Source organism: Rhipicephalus sanguineus, chromosome 9, assembly GCF_013339695.2.
Source record: "Rhipicephalus sanguineus isolate Rsan-2018 chromosome 9, BIME_Rsan_1.4, whole genome shotgun sequence".
In the NCBI taxonomy this organism is placed as follows: Eukaryota; Metazoa; Arthropoda; class Arachnida; order Ixodida; family Ixodidae; genus Rhipicephalus; species Rhipicephalus sanguineus.
In genome coordinates this window covers 53,252,915-53,266,816 of record NC_051184.2, presented here as the reverse complement: position 1 = coordinate 53,266,816, position 13,902 = coordinate 53,252,915, and the positions used below count along the sequence as shown (strand labels likewise).

At 45.9% G+C, this 13,902-nt stretch overlaps 1 protein-coding gene across 2 annotated transcripts; it reads left to right on the top strand.

Annotated features, from left to right (window-relative positions):
• Positions 1-664: 664 nt before the first annotated feature.
• On the top strand, positions 665-13,711 carry LOC119405151 (prolyl 3-hydroxylase OGFOD1). 2 transcript variants are annotated; one of them, XM_037671953.2, is made up of 11 exons: positions 665-1,049; positions 1,127-1,275; positions 1,347-1,393; positions 1,495-1,595; positions 1,687-1,846; positions 2,424-2,601; positions 4,127-4,240; positions 5,196-5,275; positions 9,816-10,132; positions 11,839-11,897; positions 13,471-13,711. In XM_037671953.2, exons 1-11 carry the CDS (start codon positions 878-880, stop codon positions 13,699-13,701), a joined length of 1,608 nt encoding a protein of 535 aa, XP_037527881.1. In that variant the 5' UTR covers positions 665-877; the 3' UTR covers positions 13,702-13,711. The 2 variants fall into 2 exon arrangements, with proteins under 2 accessions (XP_037527881.1, XP_037527882.1); XM_037671954.2 differs by having other exon boundaries at positions 717-1,049; positions 13,549-13,711.
• The last annotated feature ends 191 nt before the right edge of the window (positions 13,712-13,902 follow it).

Below are 13,902 nucleotides of genomic sequence, written 5' to 3'. Positions count from 1 at the left end.
TGAGACTTGTATTCACACTAGTCGTAGAGTTTGTACAAACAGTAGAGAGAAAACTAGACCAAAAATGTGCACACTACAAGGATGCTGACATGACACAATTCTTTGTTGTTTTCATTGCAGTTATTTACAAAGCTGCTAAAATCAGTAGTGTGAGATGCTAGTAATACTCGGAATATAATCTATACACGAGCGCATGCAGATGTAGTAAAAATGTTTGAAGTTTATTTAAAGTAATGTTGGGAAACATGTGATGGCTACTTTAATAATTTACTGTGCGTAGTAAGGAGAGTGATTACGGGTACGTTGCCTAAATGACGCTAGCATAAAACCATATCTTCATCATATTTCTTGTATTTTATATTATATAACCATATAATTCATCTAGATTTGAAATCGCGCTGGCGCTTTCTGCTTAAGCGGGCTTAATTGCACTCGCTTTTGTGCGGCACTGTTTCATTAAGCGATTTAGGATCTGGCAACGTTTGCAAAGTTAAAACATGGCGGAAGGTTACAACATGGAGTTGCTCACATTAACATGGGGGGCCATGGGGGAAAGAAAAGGACATTGAAAAGCGTAATTTTTATGCTAGCACAAACCATGCAAGAACGACGGAAACGCTAAGCCGGAAAAGTTCTGAAGCCACGGGTACACACAGGGCTTGACTTTACTACTACGTGTTTTCGTCGTGCTTTTGGGAAGGTTGTGGTTGATCTGTCCAGTTGTTTGTGTTTCCGGCATTTCACTGGTTTCCGGTTCGTCGTACGAAGGCGCGGACGACGCGGAGACGCACGTGGACGCGTCACTTGTGATGTTTGATGCCCTCGAAAGCCTGAGAGACGTTTCTAGACAACTACTGTTCGCGTCAGCGGCCCAGTTATGGCGCCTGCAAAGCGTGCCGACAAAGGAGCCACCAGCGGTTCGAGATCGTCGCCCGTGTCAAAGCGGAGGAAGGAATCCGTTGTGTTGAAAGTGAACAGCGAACTTACCTCGGATAAAACTAAGGACGAGCTGAGAGCCGCCTTTGCGGAGAAGAAAGCCGGTCATTTCGGTAAGCCGACCCGCTGTCTTGCAACTTTCGGCGCAGCATAAACCGATTCACCGATTTCTCTTGCAATGTCCCCGCAGGGACCGCGGCCGAGCTGATCACGGATCCTTTCAACGTTTGCGTGCTTCACAACTTGCTAGAGGACGAAGGCAGCGTCGACAGCTTGAAGAACGAGCTGTTCGACATTGAGTTCCACGCGAAGAACAACGATCTGTACAAGTTCCATCAGGTAATTTTCCGTACTCGCTTTGTGTCACACATGCGTTTGCCGACGCGTTGCGTTTTGGTTTCGGTTCGCAGTCGGATGACCTGCAAAACTTTGACACGCCGTACATACACGCTTTCAGGTAAAACATGCTCTCTCCTACGATCGTTTCCCGGCGTGATATTGATTGTCACTGTCCCGCTGCTAGTAAAGAGACGCCGTTTGTGTTTTGGAAAAACTTAGAAAATGCCTGGAGGGAACGCTGGCGCCGTGGCTCCGTGACGTCACGGGGATTCCGCTAGACGGCAGCACCAGCCTAACCTGTTCCAAGTACTCTTACACGGGTAAGTAAAGGAATACTCGCTTTTCGACGAGCTATAGATGGTCTGCCTCTTGATGTGCGACATTTTTGTGCTCGTCCTTCCCTTTGCGCAGATGTGCTCCTGTGTCACGATGATGAGTGTGAAGGCCGACGGATAGCATTCATCCTCTATCTGACACCTGGTTGGACCGCTGAAGACGGAGGCCTGTTGGACTTGTTCGACACCGACAGTAACGAGCAGCCAAGGGACATTGTTCGCTCGATATTACCCAGGTTTGTGGACAGCGTGGGTTTTCCACTTCCTCGTACATACCACATTCATAGCTCTACAAGTTTTGATTGCAGAATGTAGTGGTAATGAAAAAAATTTTCCTGTAAAAAAGAAAATTTTTCATAACTATGTATTGTTGAAGCACTCTTAAGTTCAACTTTGACATTTGTTGTTTCTTTCTTTGTACCTAATAGGCCAAAAAGTCAAAACATTGGGCCTCTTCACTTTGTCTGTCCGTGAAAGTCCCAAAGTGCAAAGACCTAACATATGCAACACTCAGTGGCTAAAGTCATTCCCTCAGGCAGTCTGAGACTTGAACCATTGTTAGCCACTTAAAAAGTCCCTATATGTACCTGTATTGATGGCAACTTCGCCACTTCATGAAAGTGGTGACTGTGCTGCATTACAGCTCATGAGAAGCGTAGCATCTTCTTCAACCAAGGGGCAGCACAACTTTAACTTGGTGGGGTAAAGGATCGTATGAGAATACAGGGCTCAGAGTCAGATTAACCAACGTCCTCTCCCCCGCCGTTTTTTTCTTTTCAGTCTACATGAACTTTGTGTTGTGCGGTGTTGCAGGTTCAACAGTCTGGTCTTCTTCGAGGTCAGCCCAGTCTCGTTTCACCAAGTGGCGGAAGTGCTGAGCGAAGACAAAGTGAGGCTGTCCGTTGGTGGATGGTTCCATGGACCTCCCGTTAGTAGGCCAGACCCCTACATTGAACCACTGCTCGAGCGCTTGACCTGGTGCCATATTGAGGTACGCATTTCAGTATTCGGTGGACACTAAGCAGGAGTCTTCATTTTAACTGTGTTGATGGGTTGCACTTCTGCAACACATTTGTCATACCTGTGACCATGAGAGCATATTTGCCAACTCTTCTGAATTTTTCATAAGCTTTGTGAATTTCAGCTTGTTTACTCTTGCTAACATTGCCTCGTGTTTCACCGAGGGAAGAGTTCAACTTGAAGACTCAATCTTTCATTGGACTTGCAGGACAAATCAAGACGCATTGTACAAGGGGAAACAATTAACCCTGTAAAACCCAGTGTATCATACATGATACATTAAAAATAATGCCTCAAAAGAGGTAATAAGCCCGTCAAAGCTTCATGGAAAGGCCATTATTGCATATTTAACATGTTATAATGAAGTTACACTGAGTTATTCATTTAATCAAACTAATTAATTAATTTTAATTAAGAGTAATTAAGTTATAATCGAAATAAACTTTCACCCTTTTTTTCTTAAAATGAACTCTACAAGAAGAGTAAATATGGTGTGTGTTTTTTCACAATTTTTCTGAAGGCAGAACACCTTCTGGGCATTACAGGGTTAAGCAATGTGAAATTCGATGTGTAAACAAATTGCTGATGTTTGAATGGTCCACAAAATAATAATATTGGGGATCTTGTGAATTCCCCATGGGCAGTTTTCAAGCACTCAGTAGTTGCTTTCCAAATGAAATTTCTTGCCCCCTAGTGAATAAAAACTCATCGCGTTGACCCTTGCTTTAACGCGTCTCTGCCACTTCTGAAATAAACTGACCGCCAACACTAGGCATGCAAACAGACGGCATGCCCAAATCTAGCTGTCAGTCATCTGGGCTCACAAGGCCTTTTACGCCCACTGCACCCACGCAGACAGGTGGCACATCGCTTTAACTTAAATTCCCACAAGACACACCGTCTTCTCATTTTTTGTCAAGAGATGTTCACACGTTGCTTATATATTCACTTGTTTTTTTCCATGAACCGTTGTCGCGTGGCATTCGCTACCTGCGGATGTGGTGTGCCGCATCAATGTGTATGTGTTTTATTGCAATTTGGTCTCCCGCTATTAATGGTATGGATGAGAAAATAAGCTCGTAAAGCTGTATTCCCACGACCGACGTGATCACGGACGAATAGGTCACGTGACATGTGACGTGATTGGGATCTCTCCGCAGCCAGCATTCACACGACAGGGGAGAATTCACGCTACAAGCGAGGATTTCGGCATTGCTCCCCGAGGATCCCAACTGCGATTTGGGCCTCCGTCGTTTCACGAATCGCTCCGTACAGACCGAAGCGGGAACGCGGGAATGGCTGCCATATGGTGACGTAGTACGCAATCTGCAGGCTCGAATTGCGATTTCGTCCGTCGTGCGAATACAGCTTTAGCTGCAGTGTCAGGAGACAGTGATGATGAAATGGACGAGAAAATGTAAAACCCAGCTGGAAATTAATGTTCCGTGCCAAGTGCGACTGTTCTTATGGAGGATGAGTAAATGTTGCACCTCCAGGAGGAGCTTCTTCGAGCCTGGATCAGCCCTACTTACCTGGCGGACAGCGTTGCCGAGCAGGTCCGAGAGCAGTTCAAGAACGAATCGGAGATCCACCTCCAGGAATTCCTGCGGGCAAGTGCCTCTTTCAAGCCAGCCGTCACAGTCGCACACTAATTGATTCTTTTCATAATCCACAAGTATGCTTCCCTGCTCTGCACATTCGCCCGACTAATGGCAGCACATGTTGTGCTTCAAGTGTTGAAGAGGTCCTAGTTGCCTACGCTGGGGCTTGTCTGTTACGCGTGTTTATATCAAAAGAGCTGCGTCTACGTTTTCCGCGTCGCGGAGCAGGCAAACTGCGCCTCAAGACGCTGTTTGCTGAAGTGACTAGCCACCATTAGCTGGGCTAACTGCATTGCAGGAAAGCTAGCTTTGCAATTATGAAAAGGGTCTGTTGCACGCATCCACATGACTTTGCCTTATTAATAATAATTGCTGGGGTTTTACATCCCAAAACCACAAAATGGTTATGAGGGACACCGTAGTGGAGGGCTTCATAAATTTTGACCACTTGGGGTTCTCTAATGTGCACCTAAATCTAAGTGCATGGGCCTCTAGCACATTCATCATCATCATCATCATCAGCCTGTCTACGCCCACTGCAGGGCAAAGGCGCCTCCCATGTTCTGCCAATCAACACGGCCCTGTGCTTGCTGCTGCCACGTTATCCCCGTAAACTTCATCTCATCTGCCCACCTAACTTTCTGTCTCCCCCTCGCGCGTTTGCCTTCTCTTGGAATCCAGTCAGTTACCCTTAATGACCAACTCTTATTAAGCACACTGTATTCTGGCAAACTGCCACAATACCATGTGGCAGTTTGCAATGCTTACTCGCATGGTAGCTGAGCATACTGAAACACAAAGTTGGCGGGGACGGGGGGCATATCTCGAGCTGTGTTTAAAGCACGGTTGGAGAGCTAATGGAGATGTCACGTTATGTAGCATTCGTGTAATTGTTTTCCTTATACTTCACGCGGAGTGCTTGTGAAAATTGGTTGTGCCCACTGACGTGTTGCAACGTCTTCAGGAGGACAAGTGCAAGGCACTGGAAGAGGCCCTTTCCGATCCTAACGTCTTTTGGAAACAGCAAGGGCCACGGAACCGCCGGTAAGAGTGTGTCCCCGTTTAAGGGGGGACATGGCACTTGAAAAAAAGTTTTTTATTTCTTGATCAATTTTGATGAAACTTCCTGAGCTTATGTATACAGTAGAATCTCGATGATACGATCACGGCTAATACGAATTTCGGGATGATACGAATTTTTCTGTGGTCCCGGCCAAGGCCCATTAATTTACAACGTGCTTGAGTACGGTTGTTACGAACTGATTTTTGACCCGCGTCGTTTGATACGAATAAACGCCGCCCCACCCAACGCAACGTTGGCCCCACCGACGGCCGCGGAAGATAGCAGCGTGCACTTACGGCGCTGGAATGCGTGCGGCACCGCCGGTTTGGCACGTTGCCAGCGCCGCCGGCGAGCAGCGCGCGACAGCCTCCAAGATCTGCGTGTATCGGAGGCCGGAGTGTGCCTTTTGCTTTCTCTTGAAGATTACAGATGGCGCTGGCCACGTTTTTTTTTTTTTTTTTTTCTTGGTGCGGAGGCAGGCCGGCAGGCGGAGACGCCGGAGAGGGAGAGGCACGGCCCGCGGCCCGCGGGAGCTTCTTTCTTCTATGCGTGCCGTCGGACAGAGTGGTTGTGGTTGCTGTGCTCGAGCCCGCGTTCTTGCTTTGTTGTGATAGTGCCTTTTTTGCCGAGTGGCAGCAAGCTATGTCTCGCAAGCGGAAAGCCCTCTCCTTTAAGGAGAAACTGGACATTCTTCGAAAGGTCGATGAGGATCCCAAAAGAAAACGCACGGAGTTGGCTAAGGAGCTAGGCCTCGCAACGTCGACATTAAGCACAATTGTTGGACAGCGGGACTCAATAATGAAGAATGTGCTTTCATTTAACGTCAACGCGAGGCAAGCGAAGACAGCCCAACACGTGAAGCTTGAAGAAGCTCTTCTGACCTGGTTTAAGGAGGTTACTGCAGCTGGTGTGAACATCGATGGCAAAGTGTTGCGTGAGAAAGCCGACGAGATCGCACTTGCTCTGCGCATCGACGGATTTCAGGCCTCAGGTGGGTGGCTGCACCGTTTCAAGACGAGACACGGTCTCGTTTACAAAAGCGTCTGTGGGGAAGCGAAGAAGGCTGACGAGACCGTTGTTAGCGACTGGCTCGCGAAGCTGCAGTCACTCATCTCTGGGTATGAGCCTCGTGATGTTTTTAACGCAGACGAGGCTGGCCTGTTTTTTAACCTTCAGCCTGAGAAGAGCCTTTGCTTAAAAGGCGAAGCGTGCCAAGGAGGCAAGAAAAGCAAAGAGCGAATAACGGTGCTTTTGTGCTGTAACGCCGACGGGTCGGAGAAACTTAAGCTGACGGTAATTGGCAAATCCCAAAAGCCTCGATGTTTCAAGCGCGAGAGCCATTTGCCGTGCGTCTATCGCGCAAACAAAAAGGCGTGGATGACGGCGGCCCTGTTCGAAGAATTTCTGTCGCTCCTTGACAGAAGGATGGCCTGCAAGAATCGGAAGATTGTTTTGATTCTTGACCAGTGCGCCGCCCACCCGAGGCAAGTAACGCTCCAAAACGTCAAACTGATCTTTTTGCCCGCGAACACGACGACGCACCTGCAACCGCTTGACGCTGGAATAATAAAAAACCTCAAGCATCATTTCAAGGGCCTTCTTGTGCGCCGCCTACTTGCCAATATTGACAGAAAACACGAAGGCGACCTGCGAATAAGCCTCCTGGACGCCATCCATTTTATCGCTATGGCTTGGGATCGAGTAACGCCGACTACCATAGCAAACTGCTTTGCGAAATGCGGCTTCTTCAGGAGTTCCGAAGAGGTGCCCTCAGAGCAGGAAGAGCCAATTGAGGGTTGGGAACTGCTTGATGCTGGGTGTACAGCTGAAGACTTCTGCACGGCGGATGACAACCTCGCCACTTGTGGTGCGCGCACGGTGGAGGATATTGTTGAGGAGGCCACATGCGAGGTTGCCGATTCCAGCGATGATGGCGACAACATAGACGAGGGCGATGGTGAAGGACCACCACCGGCGGCTGAAACGCTGCACGCGCTCGACGTCCTGAGGCGTGCTATGGCCACTGATGAAATCAGCGACGACACGTGCACGCGTTTTTACGGATTTCAAAGAAGTCTGCTGAGTGACTTCGCGAAAAAAAAGAAGCAGAAAGACATTAGAGATTTTTTCTGCAAGAAATAAATGTTTTTTTATGTGTTCCTAAAAATGAGTTTGCCTCTGACTGTTAATTTAGCTAGTTTTACATGTGTTTCGGTGATACGAATTTCGGCTAATACGAATATTTTTCGTGACCCCGCGGGATTCGTATCATCGAGATTCTACTGTATTTGTGTGCTAATTTCAAGTATGCAATTATTTTTATAGTATGATGTGTAGTTTTTAAAATACAAAATATTTTATGTGCCACTTGGGGATCAACTTTTTTTTCTAAACTTAGTTACATAGTAAATCAGCATATCATGATAATCTGCAATCAGAACTGTGTGCAGTGCAACAAAAATGGATGTTCTAAACCCATTAGAACAAAAGTTATGGTATGTTGAACATTCACGAGTGAAATTCTAGCTTGAAATTGACTCACTCGCGAATGTTCAACATACCATAACTTTTGTTCAAATGGGTTTAGAACATCCATTTTTGTTGCACTGCACACAGCTCTGATCGCAGATTATCGTCATATGCTGATTTACATTGTAACGCAGTCAGTTTAGAAATAATCTTGCTCCCCAAAAGGCACATGAAATATTTTGTACTTTAAAAACTACGCAGTATACTAAAAAGGTAATTGCATATTTGAAATCAGCACACAAATATACATAATGTCGCCAAGTTTCATCAAAATCGAGCAAGAGATAAAGAAATATTTCTTCTGAACGGCGATATTTTCTAACACCAGCGAATGCAGATAACCGAGACAAACCGACCTTCGAAGGTGAAGTCAGATAAGAAATACACTTGCAGTCTTAAAAAATTAAGCAATATTTAACAAAAAGAAAGCATAAAGAAGTAAAGATTCTGTATGTTCTGACTTCTTGGCAGCAAGAGGCACATTTCCATTTTTTAAAAACAAATTAAGCCGTTACTAGATGAATTGGAGCTCAACTCAGAAACTTGTAAATGAAGAAGAATGAAAGACGATCATATATGTGGTGCGCCATGGCATTTACGGCAATGAAGCAGTAATGCTCATGATAAAGTATATGATGCTAGCTGAAAAAAGCAAGGTAAAATACAGCACCATGCTACATTCTTAAGAAATCCAAGCATTGTGAGACTGGCTGATAATAAATTACCTTGTGTAAATCAAGACGGCAAATTCATAAACTGCATAAAGCCAGGGATAGTTATTAAACAACTGAAATTACTTTTGCATAAGTAATCTTCTCTGCATATTTACTCGAGAGCTGTCGTGTCTATATAATCGCGGCTGTCCTGCCGCAGAATATTTGACAGAGTATCCACTTGTTTTAAGTCTTTCTCCGGGTAGACTGTGAAAACTATCGGTGACCCCTTTGTAGTTTTCAAATGGAACAAATGGTATTCAACAACTTCTCGTAGTACCTTCTCGAATTGGGAAGAGTTGAAATCTCAACTTGCTTACAAGTGTCGTCTCTCTTGTCCCATTTGTTTGGCACTGAGGCGCTTATGTCTCAATATATTAGAAGCCGAATAGCAAGGACTGTCTTGAAGATTCACACACACCGATGCAAGGTATCATTAAATTATGTAAGCATAACAAACAATGCCATGGCCTATTGTTTCTTTAACTTCATAGTACTTCATGAAGTCCTGTATTAGGGGAGGGGGAGGGAGCACACCAGCCCGGCTGTGCCCTCCCTCCCCTAAACCTCACCAGTTCTGATGGCCCTCAAAAGAAATGGAAGAACAGACGAAAGCAAGAAAATCAAGCTTGTTGTCACAAAATGTATGATTTATTTGCAGCCAAACATAGATCTAAACTTGCATATTATAATGCAATTGCAACACTACAAATTGGGAACTATTTTCAAGGGCTTTAAAGCTGGTCTCGACACAGTTTTGCACATTTCTTGGGGATTCTTTGACGTCATATCAGCTGATACCGGTGTCACATGGGCACTTTTGATCGCGATCTGGGCCGATCCGGAGTAGGCGCTGCTACACGGTCACTTTTAATCTCGACCAGGCCCGATCAGGTACAAGACGATTGCGATCTGGCTCCGAGATGGCAATTTGGCTGACATCTGCACCAAAGTTAATCCGGATTCGGTTACACCGGGTAACAGTGACCATTGTTGATCACGATCAAGAAATCCAATCTGCATCGGCCCTGATCGCAATCGAAAGTGGTGCCTGTATGACTGCGTCATGGGATATGTGAGCATCCCTACCCTGCTTGCACAGTGGCAAATGTTGAAAGACCAAATTTGAACACTTCCTTCCACCTTATGCCCGTTAGATGCAGGGGTGGGGGGGTCACTGCACCCCTGCTTCTTCCTCATATCATGTGTGTCTATACTCAGGTTTATCTGTTAGCACGAGATGCTTTACCATCTTGAGGGCTCCCTCGTGACTTTGCAGGTGGACGTTGGAGTGCCCCACGCCAATGGCGCCCGTGGTTGAAGAGTGTCTTCGGGTGTTCCGTTCGGAGGCCATGTTCCTGATCCTCTCGAACTTGACAGGCCTGAAGCTGCACCCGCTGTTGTCCGTCACCGAGAGCGATTCCAGCTCGGAGGACGATGGGGGCTCCGACAACTCCGAGCAGCCCAACCGCGAGCCCGCGAGCTGCACGCAGGTCGTCCACAAGTGGAGCCACGGGACGTACACACTCGCCCACGACCAGGACCGAAACTCGGACGAGTGCGGGCTCGACGTGGTCCTCTACCTCAACTGCCGAGGTGATTGCTAGCGTCTCACGTTTGCCTGGCCGGAATGGAGAGTAATGGGAACGTTGCGCGATCAGGGTTGCCATTTTGGGTGCCATCACAATCGTTGTCTTGTGGGCTTTTTGAGAAACGAAATGCGAGCAAGCCAGGTAACGTTTACTGTTGTATAGGGGTGTAGCCAGAATTTTTTTTCGGTGGTGGCTCAACCACCCTTTATGTATGCTCATGCGTGTGTTTGTATGCGTGCATATATACGCATGCAAAATTTTTAAAAAAATTTGAAGGGGGGGAGGAGGGGGGGTGTTGAACCGCCCAACCAGTGCTGCCAGGCTATGCCAGTGCTGTTGTGGGACAGAAAAACTTGCCAAAAGGGACAGCTGTTTCTTACGCTCTAAAAACAGTTGCACTTTTTGGGATGTCTTCTTGGACTGTGAATCATGTATATAGTCTAGCAGAACTTAAGAAGGCAGGTAAGTCTCTGCCCACGTGACTGAAGAGCTGCAAGCTGTTTGCCTCCCCACCTAAAGAAATAGCCCCGCTCAATTGTTTTCATGCTTATAAAACACATGTTTGTATAGTCGGACACTACTTTAGAAGACAGCAAAGGTCTTACCCAGATGACCGAAGTGTGGCAATTGATTACCTCCACAACTAAAGACTATAGTCCCACTCATGCACTCGGCGATGTTCTCCGATGGCGAAGTCTCCGACCGTCTGGCTTATGACCTCAGTCTAGTGTGCATGCTCATTGGTGCAGGCTTGTGTGCATCTGGCCTTTAGACAGAAATGTCACTGCCTTCTACATTTGCATTTGACTATATACTCGCGGACAACTTTTCTTGGCAATGAAGCAAAGGCTACGGGGGCGGAGCTACACTCAAACCTCGATATAACGAACACGGATATAACGAATTATCGGTTATAACGAAGTAAATGAAGAATAGTCTTGTCATAGATACAGTGTTACAAATAAACGTTTATAGCGAATTTTCGGATATAACGAAGTTATTTTCGTGGCATATGTGACTTTGTTATAATGAGGTTTGAGTGTACTGCAAATGTACTGCTGCGCGAAGTGGTCCGGTTCGGCGCGTGTTTCGAATTTAGTTTTGGTTTGTGAACCTTCCGTATCTCCTGTGACGGCCATTTTATTATTTTAGCGGCCTTCAGAGGCTTAGACAGCCATTTGTTAGTGAATTCGTCACAAGCTCGTTCGGCAAGTCGTCGAAAAAGCTGGAGGGTGACGAACGACGCCATTTTGACTGTGAGGTGCACGTAAAAGGTGCGACATTTTCACGCGCGCAAGAACACGAAATGAAACTGCATAGAGTAAAACAAATACAAATATCTCCTTTGTGCATGCTGACCCTCTTTTCAAACAGCGTCCCATAGAAAATAAAGTAATGTTGTTTTTTATTCTCATGCAGAAAACACAAACGCAATTGTAGGACTATATTCTTAAGCGGTAGCACACGCGTAGTTCGGCTCTGTAGCCTTCCCTTCATTGCCAAGAAAAGTTGTCCGCAAGTACAATTAAGCATTCTATGACTGCACTGTGCTTGTGCATCTTTCACAATCGCACATACAAAGCATGTATGGAGGAAGGCCAGCAATTGCAGCTTGGTGGGCACAGTAAACTGACTCTGTCACCGAAAGCAGCGGCTTATAGTGTTTTTCATCGCCTCTACTAAGGTTTTATATTTTGGTGCTTCTTTCAGAGTGGAAACCAGAATGTGGTGGTTTTACAACATACATAGTGAAAGGCGAAGAAGAAGAGGTGAGCTTGTAAAGTATATTATATTAATGTAAATTATTGCTATTTGCTTTGATGCTGCATTAACACATAACTTTGCTATGTACTTTGCTCATCGAATGAAACGCAACATGAAAGGCTCATTCTTGCTGGCAACCTGCAGAGGTTCCGCTATTAAGTTGGCTGTAAGGCGACCGGGCACAAGCAAGGACTCGCAAATGGTTGAAAAGGAACCATTTTGGGCCAGTCACTTGCTGCTTGATTTTTCAGTCGTGCAGCTTGTGAATCTATCGGAGGCACAGGAACAGGGCATCTGCTCAAATTTTGCAACATTGCTGACAGACATGAACGGCACCAATTGTCAGGCATTTTGGTTCAGCAACACGTGCAGATCGTGCCAGCCAGTGTGGTTATTGGACACCAGTGGCAGTTGGTCGTGCGACTTGTGTCGATGACTGGTGTGAACGAGCTGTCAAGATGATGGGGTCTGTGATCTGAGCAATTGAACAAAAATTATGCCAATGTCACACAAACTGCAGATGATGGAAGCGAAGGCATGCGCATTAGTTGGCTTTGGACTTGCGCATTTCATTCTGTGAGCACTGTACACATTGTGTTAGGCCTTAAAGGAAACACTCAGTCTTTGCCACGTTTTTGTTTGAGTTTAACCATGATGGTGAAGTGTACACAGCTGGTTTTGCAGTAACGATATTATGCTTAACTGCCAGAGTAGAGAGTTGACAGCAACATAATTGCTAAGATGATGTTGTACTATTTTTTATAAAAGCACTCACGGAAAAAAAATGCATTTATAATGTGTTGTGCTTGAACAGAGCTATACAAGTTATTGCTGTTAGTGTTGTTACTGCCATAGACGGTATGTCGGAATTGTTTTTTTTTTCCATTACCATCACATGAAGTCAGTAGACCTTGTAGTGCTTACCTTGCAGAAATGAACGTTTGCATGAGCGTCCACTAAATGAGCCTGCGCTAAAGCTTACAGAGAAGTTCATTGCAAGCATTCGAAACATTATCAAATGCTTCCTTCTGCATGTGTTCTGCATAGATTTAATCATTCATTTATATATCCCCTCCAGCAGTGGTGTGTACAACTGTACACATCAACTACGGAGGCGCGTCGTGCACCGCATGTTTTTTGAGATGGCTTGAAACGCAGCGTGCTCATCTGTACGCGCTTCCTGAGCGGACAACTAGCGCTCAGGAAGCGTGTGCGGATGAGCACGCTGCGTCTAGTGCTGTGTATTGTTGCAAAATATCACTTCGCTAGAGACACTACCATGTGCGACGATTGTTCGACGTGCCGCATTCCGGGACCAACGTCAAGAGTATTATTTTTCTTTCCTCAAAACGAACAGAACTAGAAAACTAACTGGGCATGCATTTAGAGCCTAATTTTCAATTGTTTTTATGCAAGAATTGAACCTGACTGATTGCCGATTAATTAAATATGTAATCACGCACTAAATACCAGTAATTACTGAAATCCGCACAAAACAACTCGTTACGTCATTTTTTTTCCTGGGATGCAATATTGAGTGCTTCGGAATTATGTTGCGTGAATTTGATACATTTTCAGGCATTCCATTATGATTCACGCCTGAGTGGGATATATCGGGCAGATTCCAGTCGACTGACTTTTGCGCCATTTCTACAGCTGCTGACACTGAGCCCATGCCCGAACTCTGTGGCGCTGGTCTACAGGGACAAGGGACTCCTGCAGTTTGTGAAGCACATCAACCACGAAGTGACCAAGCTGTCCAAAGCAGACCAGTGCTTTCATGACATGAAGTTCGTCTATTACGAATGATGTTAATAAACGCTCGTTTCTTGTTGCAGCCATGACTCACGGGTGGCAAATGCGGATTCATCATTACCGGAGAGCGTGCACTCAAGATGGAGATGCGGGGAAGAACACAGCACTTCTCTGTGTGTGTCCGTCTTGAGTGCACGCGCCCTCCGGTAATGATGAATTCCTACCAAATAGCCCGATTTTCCGCCTTGTTGTGCA

Bases quoted from the DNA above. Each gene is read 5' to 3' on its own strand.
- LOC119405151 (XM_037671953.2), top strand. From the start codon at position 878: ATGGCGCCTGCAAAGCGTGCCGACAAAGGAGCCACCAGCGGTTCGAGA. The intron at 1,847-2,423 runs GTTTGTGGACAG...GCGGTGTTGCAG, and splicing joins GTTCGCTCGATATTACCCAG to GTTCAACAGTCTGGTCTTCT. The intron at 11,898-13,470 runs GTGAGCTTGTAA...ATACATTTTCAG, and splicing joins TGAAAGGCGAAGAAGAAGAG to GCATTCCATTATGATTCACG.